At 39.2% G+C, this 16,574-nt stretch overlaps 2 protein-coding genes across 2 annotated transcripts; one reads left to right on the forward strand and one right to left on the reverse strand.

The window, feature by feature from the left end:
- The first annotated feature begins 1,907 nt into the window (after positions 1–1,907).
- Positions 1,908–10,230, forward strand: ube2b (ubiquitin-conjugating enzyme E2B (RAD6 homolog)). The gene is given in 7 exon segments (XM_071542119.1): positions 1,908–2,053; positions 4,846–4,865; positions 4,868–4,925; positions 6,282–6,307; positions 7,703–7,792; positions 8,350–8,438; positions 9,877–10,230. Coding segments are annotated over 7 exon segments (456 nt in total). The 5' UTR covers positions 1,908–2,009; the 3' UTR covers positions 10,006–10,230.
- Positions 10,231–13,631: 3,401 nt separating this feature from the next.
- On the reverse strand, positions 13,632–16,026 carry cdkn2aipnl (CDKN2A interacting protein N-terminal like). Its single transcript, XM_071542121.1, has 3 exons — positions 15,801–16,026; positions 14,432–14,537; positions 13,632–14,334 (listed from the first exon to the last, which is right to left on the reverse strand). The coding sequence occupies exons 1-3, from the start codon at positions 16,010–16,012 to the stop codon at positions 14,326–14,328; spliced, it is 327 nt and encodes a 108-aa protein (XP_071398222.1). The 5' UTR covers positions 16,013–16,026; the 3' UTR covers positions 13,632–14,325.
- Between the last annotated feature and the right edge of the window lie 548 nt (positions 16,027–16,574).

Consider the following 16,574-nt stretch of genomic DNA (forward strand, 5'->3'; position numbering starts at 1 on the left):
TTCTATGCTGTCGCTGGCATGTAATCCCTCTGCAACGACTTCCCATGCCTTTTTATTAAATGTGCTCTTAGTCAATTTGTCTGTAAGAGTTTAAATAAAAAAAAAAAAAAATCTCCCTAGCCTGACTGTATTCCCACTTAAAGGAAAAATCCCCTTCAGATACTCTTACACACTCTTACATTTATTTATCATCAGTCGGTGATGTTCAATGCGTTCAAGGAGTTATTTTGTGATGAAGTGTTGTAATTTACTTTTTTGGTGAGCCCGCAACCTGCCTCATCTACTTCTACTTCCATTAGTGATTGCCTACATTTCCCAGAATGCCTTTCAACAACCCCCAGAGAACTTGTTGCATTCAGCTGTAGGTTGTATGTGTAGCTGGATAGATTAATAGTGATAGTGGAGAGTGAGTTTTTCCAGTGGAGAAAAAGTGAGAGTCCTTACTCAAAACGTTTGTCTTGTGGCTGCATTGCATTCTGGGCTATTGAGGCTACTGTGGGTGGAGGAATTGGTCTCTCTGCCTCTTATACGATGGACCTCCCCCTGTATGATTGATGAATGTTTGTGCAAAGTCTAGAAAGAAACGCACACACACAAAAACACACTTCAAAACATTCACAAAGCAGCACAGCATCTGCCAGTGAAGTCAATTCATAGTTGATTGGATGTTAATCAGTTTACAGGCAGATGACATAATGCATTAGCTACAGATAGATTATATGGATTTAAGGTAAACCACTTACTTGCAGAGTAGATTATTAGATGCCATTCATAGTGATTTCCTCCTGTCTTCCCTTCAGAAGTCAAAATGAGATGGAGTTACATTAGGTGGAAGACAGGTCACACTTTCTCAAGCACACAGACTTTTTTTTCTCTAGGACTTTTCTTAGCACATCCAAAGAGGAGAATTATTTACAGAAATAGCTTGTGAAGAATTGTGCCAACACAAGAGATGGGGGGGGGGGGGGGGGGGGGGGGGGGGGGCTGAATGATGCTGTTACCATGGCAACAGACAAAGTTGATCATTATGTATGTTGGCTAAAGGAGAAGTTCCTATGAGAATAGCGGAGGAATATTATATGGATACCATTGGAGAAACAAACATAATGTCACTATAAAATCACTATTGAGTATCACAGACACACTATAAGATACTATAAGAACAGTATAGGAATAGGTTATAGGCTATAGTGATGCCATAGGAAATAAAATAAAAAAAATACCACAAAATATCATACTGTCACTATAACCTAACAATTGATTATCACAGGCACAGTAGCATATAAGTCCCTTCCATAGGGATATTATAGTGATACCAAAAAAGATGGAAAAAATACCATAAAGCATGATAAGATTATATCAACTCACAGGCACACTGTAAGTTCCTATAGGAACATATTATTGGAATATTATACACTGATACCTTGGGGATAAAGAAAATACCATAAAGGTCAATGTAAACTCAGTATTGAGTATCACTGACATACAAAGGTTTCTATGAGAATATAGGAATATGATGCATATTATATTTACGTTAGGGACGTTACAAACACAAAAGTTGTTCACAGAAATTATAATGACTAGTTATCACAAAGAGCCAAGGGCTGAACCAAATGAAATGTAAAGTATGTGATGACGATACTGTGTTACCTTGCTACATGTGAATAGGTAACTTAACGCTACCTGGTTTATCTAAAATGGTCAAGGATGAAACAGTTTACGGGAGGATTAATATTCTTCATACAAACATAAACAGGGTTTGGTGTCATTTGGCCCATGACAAAATGTATTTTTACGTTTTAATTAACATTTTTACATCGACATCGTTTAAAGAAAAAAATGGGCTGTACCACAGTTGGCCAGCAGTGTAAGCAACCGACGTCACCATAAATAGCTAGCTAGCCAGTTGTTTTGGGAGAAGAAAAGGGTACAAGCGGAAGAAATACCCGTTTTGGTTTCGGATTTTACACGTTTAAGGGTCAAGGTTTAGCTTTTTTACATTTTCAACAATGTCGACCCCGGCTAGAAGACGGCTTATGAGAGATTTTAAAAGGTACCGCAACGTTTTGGCAGTCATCTCTTCTGTTGGTGTGTTTAGCAAACAACGTTAGCCAGTGAAGCTATCGTTAGCTAGCCTAGCACAGTGTTAGCTGCTGTTGCAGACAGACTGAATATGAAGCTAGATTGGAGTTAATGTGAAACATACCCATGAATGTACATGATACATTTCGCTTCCTGGTATCTTTATGATTCACAAAGACATGTTTGTGTTTTCTTAAAGCTCATCAGATGATATCTGAAGAAGACAGCCTCTCTGCTGTGTTTGTGTGTCCAGGGAATAGACTGAGTCTTTCCATCTTTCCTGGCCAGATTGTTTGTTTGGGTAGCTAACTTTTAGGCTAGCTGGCGTTATCTGAGCTAGGTAAAAATCGGCAGGAGAAAAGGTCTGTAGAGAGTTTAACAATTTATTCATCTTCTTTGAATTGTCACTGATTGGGGGCTTACTGTGATGGGATGAATCCTAATGACTCTACGAAGACAACCAGCCATGGGTTTTAATTCTGCTGGTGAATGGGCATTGAACCGGTCAGCTAACAAGATGTTTAGAAAATCTCCCCTAGCACCAGCAACGTGGCTCACAGGTGTTGCACAACCATAGGTGTATGTGTGTGTGTGTGTGTGTTATATTTTAATGTTAGGATTACTATGGCTTAGTTTATTGCTGCCATCTCGACTTCATCTAGTTGGTATAAAACTTACTTCTCATAAAAGTAATATTCTGTCAAACTATTTTGCTGTGAAGACAAGAATCTATTTGGGTTTCCTGGGAGAATCACACCTGGCAAGGGCTGGGTGTAATACCCGCCATCCTCAAGCTGTTGGCTTGCTCCATATGGCATCCTGAGTGTGTTTGTGCGTGTTGTTCACACACACCTGCCAATGGAAAAAAAGATGCTAAGCTATTCTACTAAGACAGCCCTTGGTGCTGGGCGGATAAGGTGTCAGTGTAACTCTACTCTGGCCTGCCAGTCCCCAGGTGGTAAACTGTAACAGACCGAGAACACAATGGGACATTCCTGGACCAGGATAATAGGAGCAGCTTGTGTGACCAGGCCAAGGCTTGTTGATTGAATTCAGTCTTGCATGATTGCCCAACCTCCCCTTGTTTGATCTTTAATTCAAATTATTTGCACGTGAGCTGCATAAGTAACACACTTTTGTTTGATGTTTTGGCTCAATACTTGAGGTGTGACATGTTTCCACGGGGTTAAACTGTAACTTTATAGTCCGTTTTTGTTAATGTATATCATCAGATAATATTTAAACCAAACTTCTTACTGTGCTGAAACTAAACGTGTGAAATCCCCAAGCTCACCTGACTCTTCAACACCTTATTTTCAGTTTCTCTTTTCTGCGTCCTTGATTCAGCTGTACTTTAAGTTTTGACTAGTCCAGTTTTTTAAAATTTTCTATATTGTCAGTCAGAAACAGAAGTGCAGTTAAAGGCTTATTGCCACTGACTATTTAAAATAGTTGTATGTTTGATCTCCCTAAACTGGAGCACTCCTACAGACCTTGGTCAAATAGGAGTTGCAAATATTTCGTGTTTGTCTTAGGCTGCTTGTACTACAGAATAGTCTAGTATATAAATAAACTAGACTAGACTAGTACCAGATGTTGTAGGGTTTACTTGATCACATAGTGTCTGATGTTGTTAATCAAAGAAAAATATACAAAATTGACTTTAATACGCAGTCATGTGATTGTCCAAACTTTCTGGCACTCGCTGTATTGTCTCATGAGGGAAACGCCACCCACATGGCACCTACGCAGGATAAAGAAAATTCAAAGTATTTGCAAATGCTATTAGCCTCAGGACTAACTAGTAGTTACACTAATCTACTGACTGCACACTAGTCAGTAATCCCCAATTTCCAAGTAAAATGAAGTGACTATCTGTCTGTGAGGCCAGTTGAGTGCAGCACCAGCAGAGATCTCAGGCAGATTACTGTAAATGAGGTTAATTGCAGTGGGTCTGTCTGCAGCCAGGGACTCACACATGGATCTACTAACACACACACACACACACACACACACACACACACAAATCAGCCTACCTTGTTTTATAGCCTTAAGCTCTTATTAAATCATCTTTTATACTAGGTGTGCGATTGCAGGCCTAAATAGTCTTTGATTTCAGACTTGGCCTACATGCATTGGTGATAGGTTGCAACACCTGTATTGTGATATGATTGTACACTGCTGTGGGTAACACACCCTGTGTTTTAGGAAGGGGCCCAATAGAGTACATTTGGTCTCATCCTAGGAGCGAGGCTCATGTAATCACGCTGCTTCTATTGTCACTCTGGGATCCAACAGGAAACCATTTTAAATTATTATATTCATGTTGCTGACTGGGTTAAAGTGGATGCAGGCCAGTAGCACTTCATTTATTTTAGATGCTGTTATTTGGATTTTTTGTTGTGTGTGTGTGTGTTGTAAGACTATCCTTACAGTTTTTGTAAGCTAAACCAGTGTTTTGTAGCTTTGTTTTAGATAAAAGTCAAATATTTTACATCCCTTGTGATTGATATCATTTTTTTAAGTCATTTAAACATATTACACTTATTTTTAAGGTTTTCATCTTAATAATTCTTGAGATAATGTCGTATATCGATCTGATTTTGACCAAAATAATGACATTTTCATATCGGCACAAGCCTTATCTAATGTTGATACAGTACTTTGTTTTTGGACTGATGATAATCCTGCAGTCACAGTGTTAATAAAAACCTCTCTCTCTCTCTCTCTCTCTGTCTCTCTCTCTCTCTCTGTCTTACCCAGACTTCAAGAAGATCCCCCTACCGAGTGAGCGGAGCGCCATCAGAGAACAACATCATGCTTTGGAACGCTGTTATTTTCGGGTGAGTCATGCTCTAAATCCTGCTCCGCCCCTCTGCCTGTGCTGTGCCAGAGTGTGATCGTGATGCAGGGATCATTTTTTATTTTTATCTCTCCCCAGTATGCCATACAACCCCATTCATTTCTAAGGGGGATATTACTTCTTTTCTTCCTTTTTTCCTATTGCACTCTCCCATTCATTTCTAATCCACAGAGTATAGTTTTTCCTTTTTTTTTCTGCTTTTTTGTGTTTGTTACTGATCACTGACTTAGATGGAGGGATGGGCTGGAAAACACTGTTGGGGCTAGAGTTTATGGGTCAAGGAAGCAGGGAGAGAGAGACAGAGGAAAGGAGGGAGGGGAGGAAAGAAGTACAGAAAGACCAAATGGAAAAAATGAGCAGCTTTGCTCAGATTTATGGTATTACTCAGGTATCAATCTTTGGAAGTGAGACGAGTTTGGAGTATAAGAGTGATGGAAGAGAATGGAGGAAAGAAAGTGGAGAAGGAACAGTGATATTAACAGTGATGCAAATTATTAAAACTATAAAGAACTAGCTGTGTGAAGTTGAGCTTATGTAGGGCTGGGCGATAATTCAATATTATTATTTATTGTCTTTTAGTAGAATCATGTTGTGCTGAAATGGTGATTTTTGGGATATTGTGACACAGTTCTGCTGTCTAAACTGATGATAACAAGCACATTTTATTTAAAAACTCTAAATAAAACTCCAAATAAAACTGAACATTAATTTGATTATTTAACATGTGATTTTAACATGTATTTCTATATAGCCCAGCCCTATTTGCATGTATAAAAACCTCATTATGAAAACATCTCACCTCAAAAGAAACAAACACTCTCTCACTCTCAACAGAAAAATATCAAGAACACAGCCGAATTGGACAGAATGACAAAACTGACAAAATCTAAATGAAACCAAATTTAACAAGGAGCAAAAAAAACTATAACGCATACAAATCAGAATGACACACAAGGGTTTTAACTTCAATAAAAATAGCCCTAGCTAATAGTTCCTCTCCTGATTGGAAGTCAAAGGGGGAAGCTGTCAAGAATGTGAAACTTGCACATTGTGTTTTAATTGGCCCTCGGCTGTGTGAAGAGCTACGATCTAAATACAGACGGTGGGATGTCTGTTGTTAGATGGACTCCCTCTACACAGACTGTCATCGCTGTTATGTTTTCAACTAGCCAAGGCCTTATTGGTAGCAAGTGGGATTTTTGGCTTTTGGAAATAATTCTGTTGCTCTCTTGTCTTTCTCTCTCCTCTTGTTTTCTTTCTGTCTTTCCTCCCTCTCTCTCTCTCTCTCTCTCTCTCTCTCCCTCTCCTCAATTGTCTCTCTGTCTCTCTCCTGCAGGCCTGTGGGAACACCATTTGAAGATGGTAAGTCCACCATTGTGATTTATCTCGTCCATAAAGTGCCGGCTCAGTAGGGGGACATTTATCCTTTATCCTAACTCGGGTTTGATTTAACTTCCTCCTCTGCTGTTGTTTATTATTGTAGGATCGCATTATTGAAGCCATCTATTACGGCTTTCACGGCAAAGTGTTATAAAAACATGGTAGCCAAAAGTCGGTGAGTGATGGTGTGTTATGTAGCAGAGTGATCCGTCTGAGCGAGCACAAGAACACACACACACACAAAAGCACACATAAACTGACTTTATTTTTTGTAGAAAAGCACCATACAAATCTAAATTTAAAGCCTTAAAGTATTAAAATGTCACTTATTAGAGGTCTTAATGTTTTTTCATCATTGTAATCACAGGTTGATTTTTTTTACTTTAAAATCCCCAATAATTATAGTTTAATTTTGATGCAGTCATGAAAGAAGATAGAGGCATTGAGGTGTTGTTGATTCTTGACATGCTGTGATATTAAGTTTTTGAAACGGTGCAGAACAGAATTGTCATTTCGCCGACAGCTGTGAACGGGACCGGCAGTGATATCGGTTTTAATTTCTGTGTTTTTATTGCATTACTTATACTTTGAGTTGATCACAATAAGTTTGACCTACATGCATTTTGAACACTCATGGATGAATACAGAACAGGAATAACACTATGTCAGACAGGTTTTGTTTTCTTTGCATATCCTTTGGTAAACATAAATGGACATAACATCCCTAAACTATTCATTTCAGTTGCCGAACTTTCATTAGCAATGTGCAATTGGAAATCAGCTGTTTTTGTCAGCCTTGTTTCTTCATTTTGGTTTTTAAATTGGTCAAAACCAGGTAGAAATGTTTTTGATGCATACACACACACACACACATGCAGACACATACACATTTGGCATGTGCACAGATTCTCTCTCTCTCTCTCTCTCTCTCTCTCTCTCTCTCCTCTCTCTCTCTCTCTCTCTCTCTCTTCTCTCTCTCTCTCTCTCTCTCTCTCTCTCTCTCTCTCTCTCTCTCTCTCTCTCTCTCTCTCTCTCTCTCTCTCTCTCTCTCTCTCTCTCTCTCTCTCTCTCTCTCTCTCTCATTATATGGCTGTGAAGTCTGGCTTCAGAAGTGCTGAATCAGACCTCCATACTGTTTTCTCCTATTAGTCATCTCCCTCTCTTATTAGCCTGCAGAGTCGACATCTCTGCCTCCGTGAAGGATTAGCTTCTCTTTCTACAGGAACCCGCGGTATTTTTAGCAACATAATTGTTTCTCTCTCTCTCTCTCTGTACCCCCCTCAATCCCTCACATCTGTATTCTCCTCGCTAAATTACTTGTGTGTCCCTCTCTCTCTCTCTCCCTCCCTCTCTCTCTGTCCTTCTGTGTCTCTGCAGGAACTTTTAAGCTTGTGATAGAGTTTTCAGAAGAGTACCCAAACAAGCCACCCACAGTTAGGTTTGTCTCCAGAATGTTTCACCCAAATGGTAAGCCTTACACCCCCCCTACCACCCCAACACACACACACACACATATACAGACGCACACACACGCACACACACACAGCACACCACGTCTTCACTGATTGAAACCATGTTCTCCAAATGGGAAAAAAAAATCCACTTTCACTTTTTCTTGTGAAGGCAGAAAGGCAGCAACTGTGGCTTCTATTTGGGCTTTATTTGGGTGTAAACAGAGACAAAACAAAATACTAGGACTACTATACTAATTTTTAGATGAACCCCCTTTTGTGCATGTCTTAATTATCTCAAGGCTAAATTCACTCATGTACTCATCTCCTTACCTACTCCATAATTGAAGTCGATTTAATTTTAAAATCAGTAAGAGATCATACGTTTCACCCAGTCCGTCCATTTCATTAAAAGAGCAAGTGCTGATATTTTGTGCACTCTTATATACAGTGTACAACACAATCAGCATCATTATAATGACTGAATAGACTGAATGACTTTGCTACAGAGACATAATGACATGTGGTTTGTGTGTGATGTTGATCTCTGGTGTTTTCCTGTGTGTTGACCAGTTTATGCAGATGGCAGTATATGTTTAGACATCCTTCAGAACCGCTGGAGCCCCACGTATGATGTCTCGTCCATACTCACCTCCATCCAGGTGGGTGTGTGTGTGTGTCCTTTGTATTAGACCAGCTGGGAACAAGGGCACTTTGAACACTGCAAAGATCCAGTATAATCAGGGAAGGAAATTCAACTCTTTGCCTACTGCCTACAGTAGCTGATAAATCCTAAAATTCACCAGCCTTTTACATGAATTGGGTTTTTTTCTGCCCCTAGATTTTTTTTTGAATTTCTAGGACCTGTGAATGATGTTGAGTTACTTTACAGACTGGCTGGTCGAGAGGACAAACTTTTGCCAGCTAAGCCACCAAAGAATTAATTTCCCACATTGTTAAGGCTGCACAGTAATGGCTAAAATTATTTTTGCTAGATATTGTAATCCTGATAATTAATCATGATTATTCATTTTGATGATTGGAGAAACAATCAGTGTCCAAAATTAACTTTTTTGGCTCACCTGTCAGTGGTTGTGTCTACTAAGAATCATTTTTACTGGCCAAATGATTAATAAACATTTTTCATAGAAATGTGTCACTGTACCGGTTTTCAACACTATCTTATGTATAGAATCAGGTGCTGTGTGAAACATTCAATAAAGAGGCAAGAGCAGATTTGGAGCAGATTTAGACAATGGATCAAGTTGGTAATTCATCATGAAGTGACTCACCACATGGAAATAAGTTTCAGCTGACGTCAGGCGAGTTAACCATCTAGAAACAGAAGTTTTGATGCTGCCACTTTGTGCAGAGCAGCGTAACAGGAGAGCCAGTCAACAGCCTGTTTGATACAGAGCCAGTGTTTTACTTTGATTGGCCCACGGCCAGAGAGAGCGTACGGTGGCCAGCAGGGACAAAGTTTGACAATATGTAAAGACGAAAGCCTGTATATAACCAAGGTTTTGAAATGTTATCTTCTCAAACACTTACTGGCCAGTGTGGTGGCTGATTTATCCACCAAAGATAAAATTTACCATCATTTGGCGCTATATTTTTTTCATATTCTGTATTTAAGTTTCTTGACTTTCTTGACTTGCAGTACTTCCTCCTGACCTATCCCTATTATTTTCCTATTATTTTTCTCCAGGTTTATGTTGTATTGTATGCACCTTCATACCAAGGCAAATTCCTTGTGTTGTGAAAACTTACTTGGCAATAAACCTGATTATGATTCTGATTAGTGAGAGTTAATTTTGGACCCTGGAAACAATATTATTTTACTGCACATTTGGCATTTTATATCAACATCTTGTCTATTCTCAACTAAATGAAATCTTTCAATATTGCCTGTATGCCACTATCCTAAGATTATTAATTGCAGGAAGTAAATATACGATTATACACCGTTAAGTTCTATATAAAAGAGTCCGAATTTATTTTTATTTGCCAGGTAAATGAGGCACACGGGGAGTTTGTGCTGGTTTAACTGGTTCCGGTTCATCAGTTAATGCTCGGCGTGTGTTTTTTTTATTTCCCCAGTCGCTGCTGGACGAGCCAAACCCCAACAGCCCGGCCAACAGCCAGGCCGCACAGCTGTATCAGGAAAACAAGAGGGAGTACGAGAAGAGGGTGTCGGCCATCGTGGAGCAGAGCTGGGTGGACATCTGAACTCCTGCCGCTCTCTGCTCCTTCCTCTCTCCGTCACCCTCTTCATCATCCCAGTACTACTTCAATCTTTTTCATTTTTACCTCATCGAGAAACGACGACCGCGACGACATCAGAAGAACTCAAGTGCCACCCAGGGGAGAATAGAAAAAAAAACAAAAAAACACACAGAAAACAACCAAACCAGAATGGACTTTAACTTGCTTGCCAATATATTTGAAGAAAAAACGAGGGGGGAGGGAGGGGGGGGGTCAATCTTATATTTGTGTTTCTTGTCCTTACTTTTTCATTTTTTATTGCATGATGTGAAATAAGTTATTGCTAACAGAATTTGTAATATATCTTTTTGTTGTTTGGTTGGATTGATGCTGTTAGTGTTTTTAGTTTTTGCAGATTTTTTTTTTTTGTTTTGTTTTTATTTTTATTTTGTAACGTCTCCTGGTGTGAACACAACCGGGCTGCTCGGAAAAGGCGGGTTGATGACCAAAGCGGCATATTGTCAAAGACGCAACGCTGTCAAGTGAATCGAATAAGATATTTTTTTAGTCAGTATTGTCTTTTAATCGCACACACACTGAGGAATTTGTCCAGATATGAAGGCGACAAACAAAAAACAATTTCCCCGGTTCGTTTCAAGGTGTTTTTCTTGTTTTAAGAGACACTGTAGCTTCAGACTGGCAGGCGTCACAGGCCGCAACAATGAATCACGACTCCCAGCTTTTATTTCCCTCGCTAGAGAGTGACGTTCGAGAGCGAGTATTATGGGAAGGGAAGGCAAATGTGAACACTGGGATTAGGGCTGCAGCTAACGATTATTTTCATTGTCGATTAATCTGTTGATTATTTTCTCGATTAATTGATTAGTTGTTTGGTCTATAAAATGTCAGAAAATGGTGAAAAATGTCGATCAGTGTTTCCCAAAGCCCAAGATGACGTCCTCAAATGTCTTGTTTTGTCCACAACCCAAAGATATTCAGTTTACTGTCATAGAGGAGTAAAGAAACCAGAAAATATTCACATTTAAGAAGCTGGAATCAGAGAATTTTGACTTATTTTTCTTAAAAAATTACTCAAACCGATTAATCGATTATCAAAATAGTTGGCAATTAATTTAATAGTTGACAACTAATTGATTAATCGTTGCAGCTCTACTAATAAGTATTTAATTTTCCATCTGTTGGCCCAGTGAGAAAACAAAATGTAACTAATGACTATTCTGATTCAAGGTTTCACTCTCCCCACTCTTACTACTCAATTTTTTTTTTAACTTTATTTCAATTTTCCGTCATTAACTTAAAAAAGCTGAAAAAAACCCAACGAGGTCATCAGTTTTACATTAAACAGACCACAAAAAATATATTTCTCACAGGTTCTTGTTAAGGAATATCGCATCCACCGGAGTCCCTTTTCTCAGCATATGTCAGTTTGTCAGTTTATGTCGGGTCAACCTGCAGTATAAATGCTAAAGTCCTAAATTTTATCAAAACAAGATGGCGGTCCCTGAGACAAACTCTTACCAAACAAGTCTGATTTAACACACACTGAATTTATTCATGGATGCTTGACATGAAAAAGTATGGGAACTCCTAAGATAAGGGGTTCAGCAGTGCAAGAATAATCAAGTTGAAGATATTGTTTGTTATTTTGAAGTGTATATTTTATTATTTGCTTGAATGATGGCACCATATAACAGTGTAATTATGGTTGTTTCTTCATGGGTAACATTGCCTTGAAGGACACAAGTAGAAAAGAGGAAAGGACAAGACAGGAAAATAAAAAAAAATAAAAAAAGGGGTTTGGGGAAAATATTTCGGGGATCGGGCAGGACCCTCCCATGTCAGTTTCTCCTTAACTTTAGCTTTACATAGCTGTGTTCAGTTATTTAGCTTCTTGTTTAGAGAGTAGGACACAATCACTGCTTATTTTCCTGCTTATTTTCTACCATTTATGAGTTGACACAATTCATAATCTGCCTGCTGCATCATCACCACAGTATTTAAAAAAAAAAAGTCGAACCGCCTTCAACTCGTCTTCTCACTCCTCCCTCTGAAGTTTGCGCCCACACATCGCTTTATGAAAAAGAAAAATGACTCGCTTTGTCGCCTGTGACGTCCGCCAGCCTGAATGAAGTGTCGGTGCTTTTGATCCCGGATCTCGCAATTAACACGGCTAAAACAAAATTAAAAAAAAAAAAACTCCAAACTTCACAGCACCTGAACCCAGTGCCTGAACTCCACTTTAACTAGGAGCACTTTGGTTTTTCCAGCAGTTAAAATTCAGAACTGACAGAAGACTTGACCAAATTTAAAGACCAAACTGCAAAAGACAAGACAAGACAGACTCTTCTCGTGCAATTTGAACCCTCTTTCGACAGCGTGACATCAACTGTTTCCCAAAGGCCCAGGTTGTTTTCACGCCTGCATTTTGTCTCCTAGATGTATGTGGTACCCAAATTAAACGGCAACTTGAGACGAGTATAAAATCATGACTTCACTCTGTCCCACAACTCCTGCTAAATACTCCATGGAAGGCAGACTTCTTCATTAAATGCAGAGCTCTCTCTTTTTTTTTTTTTTTCCTGAGACGGTATAGGTCATATTGTGGCTAGTGATTTATTTCACCTAATAAGCAGAAGGGATATGCTATAAAGTTTTGTGAATTTACTTAAAAAAGGAAAAAAACAATGTATACTTATAACAATATGCTGTATAAACATAATAAAAACACATTTTTCAGACTTTGAGACGGGTTTTGCTGCCAATTTGTTTGTTGCATAGCTGTCCTAAATTATTTCTTTTTGCAAATTATTTATGTTCCTGCTGTCCTCCATCATTGCTGAAGCATCTTTGAGCAACACATTGAACTTGACACTGCAGCAATTACAAGCAAGCATGACCTTTGACCTCTGATGCAATTTATACGTGGAAAGAATTTTTAAATCGTCCTTTCAAAAGACTAGAGAGTATCTTTTTCATTGTTCTGCCACTAATATCAATCACCTAGTTTTTTGATTTGCATCTTTTAGTAGCTTGTCATTTACATTCACTATAACAATAACCATTCCAATAACAATAACAGCGATTAAACTGTATGAGAGTGAAGGAGCAGAGGCAACACAGTTCATGGATTGGATGGGATTTTTCATGGTTTTCCTGTGGTTTCAGTTACTTTTGGAAACACCCATATTCATTTCTACTTGTTTTCCGGCATTGTTGTGTCTAAAGGCTTAGGTCCAAAAATCACAAATCACCATCTTCAAAAAACTATAATAAAACTGTATTTTCTCTTTATTTAAGATTCAAGAGTTAAAGTTGTGGTCAGCGTTAGGGTTATGATCGCCGTTTCAAGGGGAAATTATGACCGCAGGTGAAATGCAAAATGAACAGAAAGTATCAACTACCACTAGGAGGGAAAACCCCCCTAAAAAAAACACGAGTGCTGAACTGGGACAGTGGCGCATGAGCAGTGTTATGTTTTTGTTCAGTTTTGTCGAACAGATCGCTGGAAATTGCTGTAGCGACAAACAGCTTTGAGGCAGCTCAGCTTTACGAGAGTATTTCAATTTCAGAGAATTTTATACATCAATTCTACTGCTGTTTCAGAGCAAATACCCTCATTTTCAAACAGTTACTAGTTATTTGATGTTTGTGTGGCAATTACAAGAAAACCAAATTATGTATTTATTTTATCTGGTTCTTAGACTACTACCTGATTAAATAACAAATCTGAAATCACACAAAATAATTTAGAAACATTAAATCATTAAAATTGACTCTTTAAATTGTTCCTGTGTAAAAAAAAAACACAAGGCAAACACTCACTTGGAAAAAAAGATTTGTTGTTTATTCTCTGGCAGACAGGGGGCAGCGCTTCCCCAGAATGACAAGATCCAGTCTCATTTTTCTTTTTCAGGCTGTGAAAATGTCCTGAAAACAAAGATTTTACTGTACAAAAATGTTATATAAAACTTTACACTAAAATATTTGAAGACTCCACTGTCCTGGGATTGAATCTTGCTGGAAATTTCTCTCCTGTGTCTTCCCACTGTCTCCATATAAGCAATAAAAAATGCTAAAATTTGAGTGGATCACCCACTCTGCCTAAAAAAACCAAACAAAAAAAAAAAAACACATTTTCAGCGTTTACACTTTCACACAATTAAAAAACCATAGTAATGTGGGCACAGCCTGTACATAACAGCTGACAAAGTCCTGGCAGTCTTCAATCTCCGATCAAGTTCAGTCAAGTCAGTTATTGATCCGAAACAAAACAACCAGAAGAGAAGAAGAAGAATGACAGTCGATCTATTTGGCCCGACCCGGTCATCGACCCTGTGAGGTGAGAGAGGCACACATGAAGAATTTACTAGGTCTGTCTGTGTATCAGTGTGTATTGTGTGTGTGTGTGTGTGTGTGTGTGAAGATGTACCTGTTGTTTCTTCATTATCTCATCTCTTGTCTTGAAGACCGGAGCATCTTCCACCACGACGCCTTCTGCCATTTCCTTCACTTTGTCCAGCAGCTCACTGCTGTATCTGAGAGAGACAGAGAAGAAGGTATGTCAGCACAGTAATCAACACTTTATCCACAATGCATAATTCGATTTTTTAATAGATTTGCTGTAGAGAATAAGACAATTAACCAAACAATTAATCCAAGGTTTCATCTGTCAGGTTCAATCCCCACCAATAGACAATGTGCCCACCAGCAGCCAGGCCTCGTGCCGACGTGCCCCTGAGCAAGACACTGGATCCACACTGGATCACTCATTGGATATAAGCAGATGTGGAAAGTAACTAAGTACATTTACTCGAATACTGTACTTAAGTACAATTTTGAGGTACTTGTACTTTACTTGAGTATTACCATTTTAAGCTACTTTATACTTCTACTCCACTACATTTCGGAGGGAAATATTGTACTTTTTACTCCACTACCTTTATTTGATAACTTAAGTTACTAGTTACTTTGCAGATTCAGATTATTAATACAACATATAATCAACTAATAAATTGTGATGTATATTTCTACTTTTACTTAAGTAAAAGATCTGAGTACTTCTTCCACCACTGGATATAAGCGTTAGTTAAACGCCTACAGTGTAACGTCACGGGGTCCATTATCGGACACGACGATTTCACACTTAAAAGCCCTAAGGTTAAATGTTGTCAGTACGCTAACAAATCACAGATTAACCGATGTCACCGATGACTGTAGGCCACGTCTAGTTTTCGTTTCATGGACGACTACAGGAGCAGCTCTTAAAAACCTCGCACCCGTAATTCCATTATCGGACCAAGCCGGCTAATGTTTCATCATGTCCATACTGTTTTGGCTTTTTTTTCCCCCGGTCCGTCCATCAACGACATCACTTATCATTTGTTCCATAACTACTTGTGGATAAGATAGGGAACTGAGCTGCGACACGGCCCGCTGATACAAGGCTTAGGACCCCGGGAAAACACAAGTAATCGCGCCCGCAAATTGCTCGTCGGGTTTGTGAGTCTGTCCCGAGTTCAGTAAGTAAAACTCGAGCTCAATTTCACTTTGCACTCCAAAAATGTGTGTATATCGTTGCATACATCGGCACACACATTGGTAAAGCTGTTTATACACTGTGGGCTTGCTGTTTGCTGTTGTTTGTTGTTTGGTGGACTTGCTGTTTGTTTCGGTTAAAGGGAAAGAAACGGGACGTGTCCGATAACGGATGCTCTAGCAGCTAGCTGTCCGATAACAGGCGCATTTACGTTACAATGTAAAGGTAATGTGAAACTAAGCACGGTGTTTTGTTTACGCACCGGCAGCCGAGGAAGACGTTGTTGGCCCAGACCATGGACAGAGCCAGCAGGTGGTCCAGGTGCGGGTCTTCGTAGTCGCTGATGTTCCTCAGGATGAACTCCCTGCGGGCCTCCCAGTGCTTCTCGCTCTCTGAGACACCGCGGTACGTCTCCACCTGGTCGGCCAGCGCCCTGTTCTGTTGAATGAACTCCTGAACGTCCAGAGAAGCCATGTTTCTTATCTTCTTCGGCCCGAGCAAAGGAGAACTACTTCCTGTCTGCTAATCTGACCCGGAAGATATCTTTCAGCGTCGCGTATTTTTTTAGACAGCGACCCACAGTGGTTGAGCTGTGAATGACACCTTAACAACTTACTGTAATGGGTGCATAGTCAGAGTTGGGGTGGATTAAAGGTGCTACGTGTGTAGCGTTTTAAACAATAATGTATCCTTTTAATTTTGATACTTTTGATTAAGGTGAGGTGGCAGTGTTGTTGTTTAAGTTGCTATTGTTGCTGTCGTTGTTGTCATAGTTGTCTGTTTATTTGTCTGACATTGCTATATGGCACGCTACAAATTTCTGAAAGGATCAATAAATGCATCTATCTATCTATCTATCTATCTATCTATCTATCTATCTATCTATCTAGCTATCTAGCTATCTAACGTTAACTTTGAGCCTCTATCTCACACCTCATCAGCCTAAATCTCTGTTTCAACATCCCATCCCTTCTAATTGAGGCACCATAAATTCACTCTATTTGCCCAAATTATTCTCAGGTGTTGGGTTGGAGTT

The sequence above is a fragment of the Centroberyx affinis genome, unplaced genomic scaffold (assembly GCF_046629955.1).
Source record: "Centroberyx affinis isolate AG114_WGS23_722 - 3 ecotype Tasmania unplaced genomic scaffold, CSIRO-AGI_Caff_v1 ptg004016l_1, whole genome shotgun sequence".
Taxonomy (NCBI): Eukaryota; Metazoa; Chordata; class Actinopteri; order Beryciformes; family Berycidae; genus Centroberyx; species Centroberyx affinis.

What these genes read in the sequence shown, in the direction of transcription:
- cdkn2aipnl (XM_071542121.1), bottom strand. Translation starts at nt 16,012, where the DNA reads ATGGCTTCTCTGGACGTTCAGGAGTTCATTCAACAGAACAGGGCGCTG. An exon ending in AACGTCTTCCTCGGCTGCCG is followed by an intron (nt 14,538 to 15,800) that starts GTGCGTAAACAA and finishes TGTCTCTCTCAG; the next exon opens with ATACAGCAGTGAGCTGCTGG.